General features: G+C 34.7%; 2 protein-coding genes across 11 annotated transcripts in view; both read right to left on the bottom strand.

Moving 5' to 3' along the window:
- Positions 1 to 6,503, bottom strand: part of LOC124532238 (mannosyl-oligosaccharide alpha-1,2-mannosidase IA) — a 65,638-nt gene extending 59,135 nt beyond the window's left edge. Inside the window, exon 1 of the mRNA XM_047107016.1 lies at positions 5,760 to 6,503. Coding sequence (XP_046962972.1) covers positions 5,760 to 6,371 — 612 coding nt within the window. The 5' untranslated portion in view covers positions 6,372 to 6,503. The remainder of the gene's footprint in view (positions 1 to 5,759) is intronic.
- A 1,063-nt stretch (positions 6,504 to 7,566) lies between these two features.
- The window catches only part of LOC124532220, a 57,986-nt gene continuing 51,205 nt past the window's right edge, over positions 7,567 to 14,347 (bottom strand). For all 10 annotated transcript variants that reach the window (XM_047106981.1, XM_047106991.1, XM_047106982.1 and 7 more), the window contains 3 exons: positions 12,954 to 13,256; positions 12,465 to 12,584; positions 7,567 to 12,181 (listed from right to left, as the gene is read on the bottom strand). In XM_047106981.1, coding sequence (XP_046962937.1) covers positions 7,862 to 12,181; positions 12,465 to 12,584; positions 12,954 to 13,256 — 4,743 coding nt within the window. In that variant the 3' untranslated portion in view covers positions 7,567 to 7,861. The remainder of the gene's footprint in view (positions 12,182 to 12,464; positions 12,585 to 12,953; positions 13,257 to 14,347) is intronic.

A 14,347-nucleotide genomic window follows, 5' to 3' on the forward strand; every position in this document is an offset into this window, starting at 1 on the left:
AAAGTGCTCTCACTTTAATTATTGACATATTACCAATTCTTATTTAATAGTACACATAAATATGCAATCGACTTCGATTTTTTAGTCGCACGACATAGTTTGAACGCTCCATCTGTTTTGTTATATATATAATCTGAGAATAAAACTTTATGTGTAAGAGTTAAGTAAAACAGTAACTTCTCTCTTTGTCTTATCATATTTGATTGAAGATTCGAAAAAAAAATGTTGTTTGAGTAATCACTACACATTTACAGGTAATATTTTAAAAACAACGGGCATGAATACTTAAACATACTATTAATATCTCAAAAATGTAAGATTAAATTGACACAGTAATATCTTACTTATATGATCAGTAGGTACATCTTCAAGCATCTCTCTTAAGATATAATTCATAAAAGACTTAAGAACCTTGATATAAAAAACGACTCTATTTAATATATTCATGATGCTTTGTTATGTAATGTGATATTTAGAGCGGAACTTACATTATGACGAAAATGTGATCCTCGACAATTTATTGTCAGAAATTAATATCAGTATGACGATAAGAATATATTATAAATACAGTTAATATATCATAGATATCATTCAAATTATCATTATAAATGTTTCGCATGGATAATGTCGACAGAGTAGTGTGGTTTGACAAATTATGAATAAAATAAATGATTTAAAAAGGCCGATGATATATTTTGCCTAAAAATATTGAAAATAAATTAAACATTATTATTACGTTATTCATTAACGTCGTAATTTATTTTGACAGAGATCAAGACTTCATGGAGGTTAAATTATACGATCATAAAATAAAAACGGTCACTGTTAGTAATCTGCGTACCTAATAGATTAAGTTATATAAATAAGGTACCGTTGAACTTTCTGGACACATACAGAACCTCTTGTATACATAGTATTTTTTGTATTTGTTAAAGTGCCTTCAGCGAACATTTTCTCTGCATTCATATACGAAGCGACATGTATCCTGAAACTATTTACGAAAATAATATGAGAATTACATACTAATCACATTAGAAGGTTTTAATTTATGTGAATAGATAAAAACAACTAAACATTTACTAGGAATATTCAACTCAAACAATTTTCAAACGACTTACAACAGACGTACAACTGTTTACTCTAGCTGAAACTGCAAGTTGGCATTATTAAATAAATAATATAATAAGATAGGAAAAAATACAAGTAATAGGATTACTGCCTCGGAATTTCTACAGTCGCCTGACATCTGTCCCATTGCAGGCATCGATGACTGCTAGGATTTGAACCACGACAACCACACAATTATAGACAATTACAAGGAAATGATACACCGTCTGAATATAGAAAACAGTCACTGGGTCATGTTTGACCAGCCGGATTCCCGGGTCGAAATCCAAACTAGAATAGGATTACGTCACAAAACCATAAATGATGTGTCACGTGTGTGTACCTTTTATACGTTATTTCTATGACGTATTATACATATAATAAATTAAATAACAAAATCAACGCTATTGTCCCGAACAAAGATCTGAACCGTAATAAAAGAAAAACCAAACAATTCAATTGTTTAGATCGGTTTACGCAATCTCATGATTTAGCAAAACAAAAATAACATGCATGACGTTGTTTAAAAGCGATGTAATAACTGACGTTGGCAAAAAGTTTGATGGAAGTTAATTCAGATCGACATAATTGAGAATACAAAAAATAAAAATAAAATTTTATAACACACCGGCTGAAAATACCCGAGTAACCTGTTCCTTAGGGAGGACATAATAAAAGATTGTTCATCTTTCAAAACGCTTTCTGGAATCTTAATTCTGCATCCGAAAGTATCGCGGGCGTTTATCGAGGCGAAATCGGAAGGTTTTCTCTAATGTGTGTCATGTCAACCGTGGAGCGAAAACGACTCCACGAGACCGTTATCTTAAGTGAGCTCTATACCGATTGTGAGGCCCGCTGTGAGCGCATGCAGACACATCCCGGCGCCAATAATACGATCGGTATGATCTTTCTTTTTAACATTTCACTCTTATATAAATTTATTACATTAGTTGTATTAAAGGTGCAAACGAGCATAAGGCTCACCGTACGGAAAGTGAAGTCAACCGCCCATTGATATCTGTAACATCATGGACTTTCAGTTTAATTGCGGACATTTTTGAAAGAAATAGATTACTTTCTTAATGATACCAACTGGCGTCAGTTAAATTTCCTCGACCTCCGTTTGTCCTACAAAATCGTTCTGGATAGTCGAATGTAAGAGACACTTTGTAAGCCAACGTACATGTGGCTAGCGTCGGGACTGCTGATGGTTATCATATTTTATTTACGACTGATATAAATAATTTAATGGGTCCTATTAAACTTACGGTTTGAAATGGGTATTAAATTATATCTAATGTGCTAATAAATCCTAATTTTTCAATCTAAATAAACTAAATACTAAGCTTTCTTTTAATGTGTCACTTGACCCAAAACGCTCAATAATAAATACACATGTGTGTCACATTTTAATTAAATGATCAAAAAGTAAAAAGTTAAAGGCTAACTGTTTATTTCGATTGCCTAAGTAGAATGCATTAATTGTAAGCATGGAGTAGGATTATGCAAATGATTTAATAATTTAGAAAGATTTATTTAAACATGTTTCTAAATACATTTCTTTAATCCCCAAACGTATGGTAAACTTGACGTGCGGTTCGAAATTCTGTCTGAATGTCTTGCCGAAAATTACAGATAATGTGAAGCTTGCTTTATAATGTACCGTACCAGTGAATGTTTGTCACTAACAAAACGGTAACAGAAATATGACACACATACGGTGTTTTTCAATTTACAATCTACATTAACATAATGAGATAAATTAACTAACAAATGTTATCTCTATAGCAAGCTATTGAGTTATTGCGTTATTCATTTTTTTGTTTTATGAATGTCCTATATCGATGAAAACAATTATCGTAAGTCTGTTCCTTCCTTAACATTTATATATATTTTTTAGAATGAGTAATTTACACTACCTGTTATTTATGAAAAAAAAATTGCGCTTCATGGAAACCCTTTACAAATTACCCGAACACCAAAAGCCTTGTCCGAAACGTTGTTTTGCGGAAGATTGGTTAAACAATGGTGTGCCTTCTTCTTTCGTAGGTCAAATATATAATGAAAGTAAGAAAGAAATGAGTGAATAAATTTTAATCGTTTATTCATACTAACATTTCCCTTAAAGATTTTATAATAAGAACACCTAACTCCAACTATATCGAACTCAAAGAATATTCATAAATAAGGGGGGCAACAGTTAAGCATTAGGCTGTAACTTATGGCGCTGATACAATGTGGTGCTCCGAGATACTCAAGAATGAGTGGCACAATTTCATTAGCGTTTCCTTGTAGTTTTTCCTATCCCAAAATATTAAAACAAACGAACTCACCTACTATTATAACGATTACCTATTATTACAGGTATAATAGAGTTTAACTCCCACTTAGCATCGTCTTTACGAAATGTAGATTATTAAAGACTCGTCGATCTCTCCGTCTGATCAAATATGTACAAAAGGATTTTGCGCGCATTGCGCCGGAATAATAACAGACTGATTGGATATTTATTTAGAGCGGCGAAGACAAATGGTTAATAATTTATTTACATAAGTTTATTTTAATAACAGTTTCATATTTATTTTTGAACTACTGCAACGACAATGACAAATCATCACTTAACATTTACAAATAATATCACAAAGGCGGATCCAGCCCTTGAGACAGAGGGCCACATACTCGAGGTCCAATAAGGACAGGCACTTTAAACTTAAATTAAAATAATAAATTAAAAATCAATAGTGCTTTATCTTTAAAGTTTAAGGGTGTGGAGAAATTTATGATGAAACAACAAGTGAATTATATATTTATTCGTAAAAATACACATAGCGGTATTAGGCATGCCGTTCGCAAATGGTTTTCTTATCATGTAAAATATTTATTATTAATAAATATTCTATTTATAATTGAGGTTAATTATTTATCAGCAACAGGACCTGCAACTGTAATATCAATGAATTCAAGAAAGTCAAAGAGGTTAGCTTATAGGTAATCGTAACGTAACTCACTAATTATTGAGAGCTATTAAAAGTATTTACGATTGCTTTCTTGTAACACTGTCAACTTTTCAACCCTTCTTTTTAAGCAGAAGCTCTTAATCATTTTCTAGTATTACTTGTCCTGATTATAAAAAATCGTTAGGTATATAAATTATAATTGACGTTCTTGCATAGTTAAATTAAGGTCCGGGGTTTAAAGACTCGAATCGGGCGACTAAACAAAACGCTGTATTTTTGTCTGTCAATTAATTATCAGTAAAAACTCGGAGATAACGATGGAAGGTGTCACATTGACGTGCCTCAGAAAGCACTTTAAGCCGTCGGACCCTCTGTTCTCTTCGATTTTGATTGGGACTCATCGATTTGTGAAATTAAGGAATAGGATCGTTAATTTTCATTTGCGCATATATTTTATTTCACGGTATGGATCGCTATTGAGACTGTCGTGCATAGAAAATCATTACTTCTATCTTAAACTCTTTAATAAATTTGTTTTAGTCTAGATTATATAGTAATATATTTTCATCCTTTGTCATATAAACTGAAGTCTGATATGTGCCTGAATAAGTCCATTATTTTACATATAAAACTTGTGTGTACTCACGCTTCATTTAAAAGATATGTATTTGTTTTTTGTTTTAAAATGTGCGATTATATTAATAACTGATTTGTGTTTGCTTGATGCAATTCATATCATAGATATAGTATTTACTTATCTTAACATCTAACCTTTTAGGTGACCATGAACTTTTCTATATAAGATATATAAACCGGGCTTCGGCTGGTTTCTAATACAACATTTAAGTGAATTCAAATTCTATAGTAACAACAATCAACTGAAATACAATTCATTTTTCATTTAGATATTTATCTGTTGATTGATCAGATAAATTGCATGATAAACACTAAATATTTATATATTGTATGATTTAAAGGTTTTAAAAATAAATTGTATTGATTAAAAGTACTATGCTTGTTATAATCACTTGACATTGATTCCATCAAAACTATGCATGTATGTATGTACACTAGTTATCTAAGTAAAAATCATTAGCAAACCTAATAAATAATATAATTGTCCTGTATAAATATTGTGTTTTAATCTTACACCACTTTTAAGATCTAAAAAGTGTTGCCGATGGATATCCAAGCAGATGCTTAAATTATTGAAAATATATTCATTTTAATTCAAAATTCAGAACTGATTCACATAGATATTGTCGTTGAGTACTTTTTGGGATATTCATTAATTTTGTGCAAAAAAATATTCATCTTATTTACTACTGCTGGTTGAGGACGATTAATGGATGGATGGATGAGGATGAATAATCATTTTACATTCATAAAAAATTTACAACACTACAGATATTTTTCACCATTTGAATATATAAAAGGGTAATTTATATTATTATTAGAGACAATTTCATTGTGTTCTGAGTGTCTAGATGTTTTCTTATCAATATTTATAATAAAAATTGCAATGGAACCAGGGAAAATGGCATTTTTATACATGTTAACTACCTAAAGATCACCCAAGATATAAAATAAATAAATTGTTAATTTATTATTTATTTAGGTATTTTCTAATTGTAATCTAGTTTTGAATGATAATTGGTTTTAGTGGCTTATTAAATGTAAAAAGAAAGCACTTACCTCTTTTACAGTGTCTCTTTTTTGTATAATATCAGGATCAGTACTGGGGTCAATAGCTGGTACAACATATTGCTTCAACGACCCGTCAACCTTTAAGTCTGACACTGGTATGTCTTTATTAGCAGCGTTATTTCCTAATACTGGTTCTTCAATGGCATTGACTGGGGGCTTGCTTGGTCCCTTGGAAGATGAAATCGACGGCGCCACATCGAATTGTGGCCGTTCAAGCACTTTCATACCCATTTCCTCGTCTATCTTCGCGAGTAAGCGATTCCTATCTTCAACTACGTGGGGATCATCACCCTCCTCACCATGACGAACGATGCCAACAACGGGAAAATCACCAACTTCGTTCTGAGCAAGTGGTGGGGGCATAAGAAGTTCTGGCCCTGCCTTTTGAATGCGTTTATAAACATTATATACACTGTCGTTCACACTTGTGGAACTTTTAAACTCAGGCAAATAAAATAATGCGCCTAGCCACACGATTGCAAATGTCAAAAGCACAGAAATAATCAAATACTTTTCGCGAAGACGAAATGAACGACGAGAAATGGACGGCACGGGAACTCCATTGACAAAACGTTGGTAGCTCGGTAGAATTCCCGTCATGTTTACGTAAACACAGTATCTAATAATATCCTAAATAATAACAATAAATGTCAGTTTTTATAAAACGACCCGTCATTGGTGGTCGCCATTAAAGAACTGAATTTTACTCTGTGTACTGAATGCTGAACTGCCAAAGAAGTGCCAACTTGACTCGTCGTAAGGATTGTATACATCGTAGGAAATTGTCACAGAGTAAGTAAAGAGTAATACCCTCATAAAAAATAAATGGACCTATAAGATTAAAATTTTACCCTTTATTATTTTTGAAAAATGTGCATTAATAACAAATTAAATAAATTTGATTCAGTAGATTTATATATAATATAGTGACAATAAATATGTATCATTTATAGACAAAGCAATAAATGTAAATTTGTTATAAATTATATTTATATAAAAGCCAGTTTCTACATTTTGTCGCCAGAAAATTGTTCTCTATGAAGTATGAACAAACTAATACTGTATTTGATTGTTTGATGAAATAATCATGATAAAAATTGATTAATAACAAAGATCATTGTAGCGAACTTTAGTGCTTACTCTTACCAGTATTTAAGCATTTTTGTGGATTTGTCAGTAATGGTAAGGAGTATAAGTAAAGAAATATATTCCAGTCACTGGGAATTCATTATAACAGCGGCCTATACGTTGTAAGCCTGTCTGATTGTAGCCAGCATTGAGTTGCCAGGCTTAAAAAAAAACACAAAAATTGAAGAAGTCGGGAAATTGGTAACGTATCTTTTCAACGCTAATCATAGTCATTTAGTTTATATCATTTTATGTAATCGTAAGTATGAATATAGTGACGATTAATTCTAACAATTACTGTATTTTTTTATTGTCAAAATAAATCAATAAATACAAGCTACTGAAAGCTCTCATTTTCTCTAAGCGTGTTTTTTAATACCTTACTTTTGTTTTATATTTTACATAATATATAAGTTCTGCTACACATTATAATGTTTATTATTTTTATTTCTCGATCTGGGATCTAACAATTTGTAGATTTAAAAACGGCACAACTTAATGTAAAACATTTTACAAGACCTTTTTGTTTGCATATTCATTTACGCAATTACAAGTAATATATATCCAAACAACACATTATTTTGTGAATAAAAAGGTATTTATTATACGTTGTCTAATATTAAAAATACAATAAGGCAATGAAAGAAGAATGCAGATTATTTATTCAAAAATTATTTATTTAGACTTTAGCGTAGAAAAGTATTTAACATGTCAAATATAAAAAATCCTTAGTTAACTATAATCTTTATAATTAAGTATCGTTTTACATAGGTAGGCAAAAACTAAATTTAATCGTGAGTAATTATATAAGCCACTTTATTCTCAAATGAGATCAGTCTTACCTTAAAATATTATAATTATATAATTTACACTATTTATAATACCTACAGTAATTTTATTTTTAATCGTTTGAACATAACCTGTAGGAAATTTTATGTAGATAATGAGGACATATAATTTTGCTATAAGGAGGGTTTGAACCTTGACATGTAAAAGTCGCAATCAGGGCAATAGCTAGCAGGATGATTAACTGTTTTCTTTCGACATAAATTACATGGCATTTTTTGTGTTGTCGTCGTAACGGAAGTTTGGTTTTCATTTGGGTAATTTCCGTTCATCGGAGCTGCTGGTACGGGAGACTCTGTTCCACCCTTTGTACCGGGCTCGAATGATACAGATTTCTTTTGAATTTGCTTCGGCAGATGTTGGTAAGGATTAAAACCGGTTTGAGAATATTGATATTGCTCATTATTAGCAATACTGTCCGAAGTGGTAGTTGGGTTATACGAAGGATTGCGTTGTTGGGAATTTGCGTAGTGTCTGCCATCTGTTAGGCGGTTTTGATTGTTTGCGTTATTGTCAACATAACAGTTATTAGGCATTTTCTGGTAATTTCCATTGTAGTTATCGACGGATACGTCACCATGGGGAGGTGGAACCCTTTGGTAGGAAGGATGATTGTTGTTATAGTGATTTGCATTATTCACTTGGGAGTATCGACTAGAATAATCAGAGTTAGCGTAACTTGTCGGTGGGTTGTGGTAGCTCTGATAAGCTGGTGAATTGGTGGGAACACTTTGGTAAGGTGAATTACTATTGTTATTTTGTGCGTTTTTGTTGTTTTGACGATTCGTAGAATAAGCAGATACTGGAAGAGCTGCGGGAAGCAGTGGCAATCTATGATAATAATTATTGTTGTGTGTATTATTTTGACCTTGATTGATTTGATGCAGTTGACTTGGAGGATGAGGATAAGTATTCGGTACTGATCTTTGAAGGTTTGGAACTTGTTTTGTCATATAAGTGCCATTATGCGGCGTTGGAGTCAGCCTGTTAGCAGGTGTTTGGTTAAGGTTTTGTGTGGTTGCGTTGTTTTGATAGTTGTATACGGCTGGAGGTTGGGTATACGGTATTTGATTATTATCACTCTGTGCAGAATTTGCCGGTAAAGCTTGATATATCTGACTGTTATTTTGCGGACTTAAGTTAGAATTTGTGAGCACCGGTGAATTGCTTCCATGTAAACAAGTGCTTTTCTGTGGATTATACTGATGTTGTGGCCGTGTCTGAGCAATTTGATAAAATGGATAAGGATTCTGTACTCTGTAGTAATCTGCATGTACACCATCATTAGGAGCGTATGATGTTTGTGATGACGCCGAAATGGATATTGTAGATCTTGACGATTGGCTGTCAAAGGACTCAGTTCTTTGAAGAGATGGCTTATCGGTTTGCAGTGGTACAGTTATAAGTTCTGTTCTGTTCATCGCAGATTTTAAAACTCGTTCTAAAATTGGGTTGGGTATGTAACTATCATCTTCTTGATCCTCTGCTGTTGCAACTAATATGACTTGATCGCAAAACGAAACAGACTTTTTCTTCGGTTTAGTGCGATCGCCATAAATAGTAGTATTAACCATTTTTGAGTCATCATATTGATCTTCAATTTGTTTAGCATCTAACGAAGAAGCCGACGTGCGTCGATTATATACTCTACTGTTAGACTGATTTGAACAGTTTATTACGTCACGGCTACCACCTATACCTTTGTACGAAACATTTGAGCTTTCATTGCTATTATTTTGTGCATTCTTTTCAAATCTAGACGCAATATCTCTAATACTATTACTATTCTCAGACACCTGAGAAATGTTTTCGTTTGTGTTTGTAAGTTGGCAATCTAGCGAACCAGATCTTTTAAGTTTAAGTGCCGCTTGTTTAGCTTGTAGTTCTCGAAGCCAATTATCCCCAGAAGTCCCAATAGTTTCTAACTGGTTTGATTTTGTCGAGCCATCTTCGTTTCTGAGTATCTCATTTCTTTTCTCTTGTAATTGTGCTAATAAAGAACTTTTAGATGTATTCATTTCATTATCATCTGGCCCAGAATAGTTATCAGAAACCATTTTGTGTATTGCCATTTTCATTAATTTATCCTCAAGTGGCCTTAAGTCAGATGGCGAAGGAGGCGGGGGAAATTCTTCACTAGGTTGTCTTGAATGGTTAACTGAATTCATTGGGCTTGGATAAGGTGGCAATTCAAACATTTGTGGTGATCTTCTCATTGGCATCGCACAGTCGACTACATCAATACCATTATCGAATACATTGGATAGATTCTGAATATTGTTATGCGTAGGTAGAATATTTGGTAGTGCATCTCTTTTAATTGGACTTTGTTCTTGGTGAATCATAGCCTTAGTAACGACTGTATGAAAATTTTGAGAAGTGTTAGGTGAGTCATCTAATCTATTGTTATTGTATTGATTCATGGGGTTTCCATCATAGGAAGGCAAAAACGGTAACGATTGAGGCTCATCACCATATTGTTCAGAAAATCCGCCATCCTCTTCGTTGTCTTGTGTATAGACGTACTCGCCATGAGAAGCAGGCGGTAAAGGCTGTTGTGGCCTTGTTTGAATACCGTGCTCTGATACTTCTGGTTCGAACTTAGGCCCGCTAAGCTGAGAAGTCGTTCGCAGCGGCGGTGGTGGAGGTACTTTAGCCGCAGTAAGCATTTTTCCAGCGCTTCCATGAAAACTTTTCCGCATTAATTTACTTCGCTCTAAATTAGGATTTGTTCCACTAGCTGCTGAATATTCTAAATGACCCTCAGATAAATAGCCACTTAAATTTGTCTTCTCGTCTTTCTTTTTTCTTCCTACTTCGGCGTCATCTACAGAAGAAACACGTGTTTCCTTGTTTTTCGATTCTGTGTTGGCATCAGCCCCTTCAGTCAAATCTGGCATAGAACGATTCTTTCTTCTTATTAAACCTCCCATTAACAACTTTCTTCGAATTTTATGCTGTTTTTTATTTGCTTTTTTATCTTCCACGGGCTCCTCTTTTTTCTCTGGAGCCACCGATATCTCTTTTCGCACACGACCTCGGTCTTCACTTCTTGAACGTTTGTCTCTACTTTTTTCGTCTTCTCGAGATTTATGTCTTGGCGGACGCTCTCTGGGTGGATTATCAATATCATCTTCTACGTGTTTAGGTGATTTTTTTGAGGATCCTTTCTTTTTGGGCAAAGTAGCATAAATTTCTATAGTAGTAGCTGAACTCTCAAGGCCACCTTTGGTATTTCTTATTGGAGCGGATTGTGGGATTTCAGTCACTCTATTCATTCCAGCTATACGACGTTGCAAGCTACGAGCACGCATTACACAAGTATTGTGTTTCATTCGAGCGAAAGTCATAGTGTGTTGATTATTATAAGGTGCATCCATTGCAGCACGGGCTTTAGCAGCTGCTGCATCACACAACACAAGTGCTGTTTCATAATCTGCGTCATCTTCAGCGTGACGAGATTTTTCTAATAATCTATCAGCTTCTAAGCAAAGTGCTTCGCAATCACCTCTAGTGGTCAGTTCAGGAATTTGAGCTAGTTGCAGATTATGGCGTAAACCTTGCTGAAGGGGTAAACTATCGGTAGACGATAATGAGTAGGAGTCATAGCCAGCATCACACGACCCTCCACTCGATAACTCTCCTTTTCGAGTCGGACTACTTGGAATGCTCCCTGGTCCTCTACCTCTTGCGTACATATATGGACTTTCGACTGTGGATGAAGAAGCTGAAGACGCACTGTTTCTGTCGCCACTCCAATTTCCAGAATCTCTCCGCGCTCGGGGTCGCGGCTCTTGACTATCTGACGTGGAGTTTGTGCTTAAGCTCCTTGCTAATTGAGCCCGTCGGCTAGCTTGAACTTCTAACATGTTTTCGACACTTTTTCTACTTACATAATCACTATCATTGTCCGGACCAGGAGTAACGGCCCTTCTGGCATAGCCCGCTACTGGTCGTTCTGGGGCGGGAGTGACCGCTCTTCGTGGTTCAGGTGCAGGAAATGGCACTACGTCTTTCGGTGCATGTCGTGTATCACAAGGTGTTCCGTCAACTGCAGCGTATAGAAGCAAAAGAGGTTGAAATCTACCTCTTCTACACTTTTCAACTACTTGAGACCATTCAGGACCTATTTCTTTCACATCAGCATCGTCGAAATAAATCCATAGTTGTAATTTACTATGGAAAAAGAAGGTAGAATAGTGTTTTCCGTAATAAGTGACCAGTCCGACGAGACGGTGCGTAGCGCGGGCGGCCCAGGCACGGTCAACGCAAGCGTGAAATGCGTCTGTCGGCCGTAATTCAGTACCCAAAGCTGCATACACGGCTGCAACGTGTTCAGCCGATGGTCTGTCGGAGTCCCAAACCATTCCGATTGAAACAACTTCGGGACGATTCATTAAGGTTCGGCAAATTTGAATCTTAGCTCCGCAAGCATTCTGGAATTAAGAAAAAACATGACATGTTAATCATCATAACTTAGTTACTTAGTTTTCATTGGACGAATAAGCAAATCAAAAATATGCCGGTATTTGGTCACTACTGCCCGAGGGGTACTGGCTCTATAACTCTACAAACCGAAATACAACAATACTAAGTATTGGTGTTTGGCGATGGAATATATGATGATTACGTGTTATCTACCCAGGGGGCGTTTAATTAATTATATACAAATAAAAATGTACATTTGCATTATATATAGTTGAAAACCTTAATACTTACGGGACAATCTCGTATGTCGCCCATGCCTCCAGCCTTTCTTAAAAGTAAACCGAAGCTATCGCCATGCTCTCCGAGAGCAGCTTGCGCTGTTAATGCCGTTGCAGATACGTAGTGGACCATCTGTTGGTACAGATTACATTACATTAGCAATCATTTTTATATAATGAAGAATTTAATTGCTGTCGAAACGCTTGGCCCTTGGAGTAGTGGTGCAAAAAGCTTCATCAAAAGTATAACACCTCGCCTCATTGCCTCCACTGGTGACAGGAGGGCTGGTTCGTTTTTTGCCCAGGGGATCGGAATTGCGATTCAACGGGGAAATGCTGCTAGCATTCTTGCCACCATTCCACGCGGTCAAGACTTATACAGTAACTAGTTTTAGTTCATATTTGTATATATATATATATATTTAAGCATTTAATGTTGTTACTTCTTATGTTAATAAAGAATTCATAATAAGTATAAATATAACATTTCATAGTTAATTACCTGAGTAAAAGGTAGTGGTTCTGACGTTGCTTGGCATGCGCCGCACACGGACTGTTCCACGAGCATCATGGCAAATTTTCTGTGTGGCACGCAGTGTGGGGCTCTGCAGGCGTCATCGTCTCTTTTATCCCCGGTGCCGGCCGCAACGTGAGCGTGGACTCGTAGCAGAAGATGCTCGAAACATTCGCTGGCGTCGGCCATGCACCCTAGCTGGAATCGAGCTCCTCCACCCCCAAGAGCCTTGCGAAGGCCATCGGCGGCCGGCGCTCGTTCCGTCGACCATTGTAGTTGTGCAAAAAGCTCCTGTAAATATCATAATGTTTGCTTAGTTATTTATAATATTTTAGTAACTAAAGTTAATAACAATATTTTCATAATATATGTATATTTATGTATTATCTTAAATGAAAAAATTTATTTGGTTAAAGAATTGAAAACATGTGAATATAAAAGTGAATAGCTCTAAAAAGGAAAGCAGAAAGCATCAAGCGAAATTAGCTTTCATTTAGATCGCGAAAAGATTTAAATCAGCTTGCTTGATTTGACAGATTCGAATGAAACCAGTAATGTACGAATATGATAGGTCAGAGGCACGAGCGTCGTGACCTGTCGAGATCGATAAAAGTAAAGTATACTGTGTTCTAATGAGATTTTTTGCAAGATACAACTGTATGGATCTCAGTTCATAATATTGGGTTTTTAAAACTTTCAAGATATCAAAACAAATAGGTTATATAAATTTTTTATGGTCTTGTAAGTCTAATTTAAAAAGTCTGTATATATTAAAGCAATTAGTCAATATGTTTAATGACGTCATTAAAAATTACAGACGAAAAATAACTACAATATTGCATTCACACCACGCCTATTCAAATTTTTTATGTTTATGTTAAATATTATCGATATTCAATTCTTCGATACATCTTGTTTTTTGAGTTGATTTTTTTTATTGAACATTAGAGTACGTTTTTTTCTAATATATTCATGAAAATCAATGGTTCAAACTACAGCAAAAAATTAATTACCGACTATAAGGTATTGATACCTATTAGGAAAAAAAAGAAAATTTTATACAACTACGAAAAGTCTTAATGAGTGTAGAATTGGTTATGCAATTATGAATTAAGTATTTACATCTATTGCAACAATGCGTTCGATTTTCAATTAAGCACTTAATAACACCTTAATGTAAACCATGCTCAAAAATAATATATCGAAGAAATCATTTGTGGTTAAACAGAGGTGAGAACTCGGCTACTTCTCCCATTGTTGCGTGAGAAAACGAACTTACGCTCCCAGACACGGTCTTATTCTGATTGCTTCCTATCGAACAATAGGTACCTACAGAAGACAATTTCTAAAGAAAAATCTAAGAGAAGCATGTATTATATTTA

The sequence above is a fragment of the Vanessa cardui genome, chromosome 9, assembly GCF_905220365.1.
Source record: "Vanessa cardui chromosome 9, ilVanCard2.1, whole genome shotgun sequence".
NCBI classification, from domain to species: Eukaryota; Metazoa; Arthropoda; class Insecta; order Lepidoptera; family Nymphalidae; genus Vanessa; species Vanessa cardui.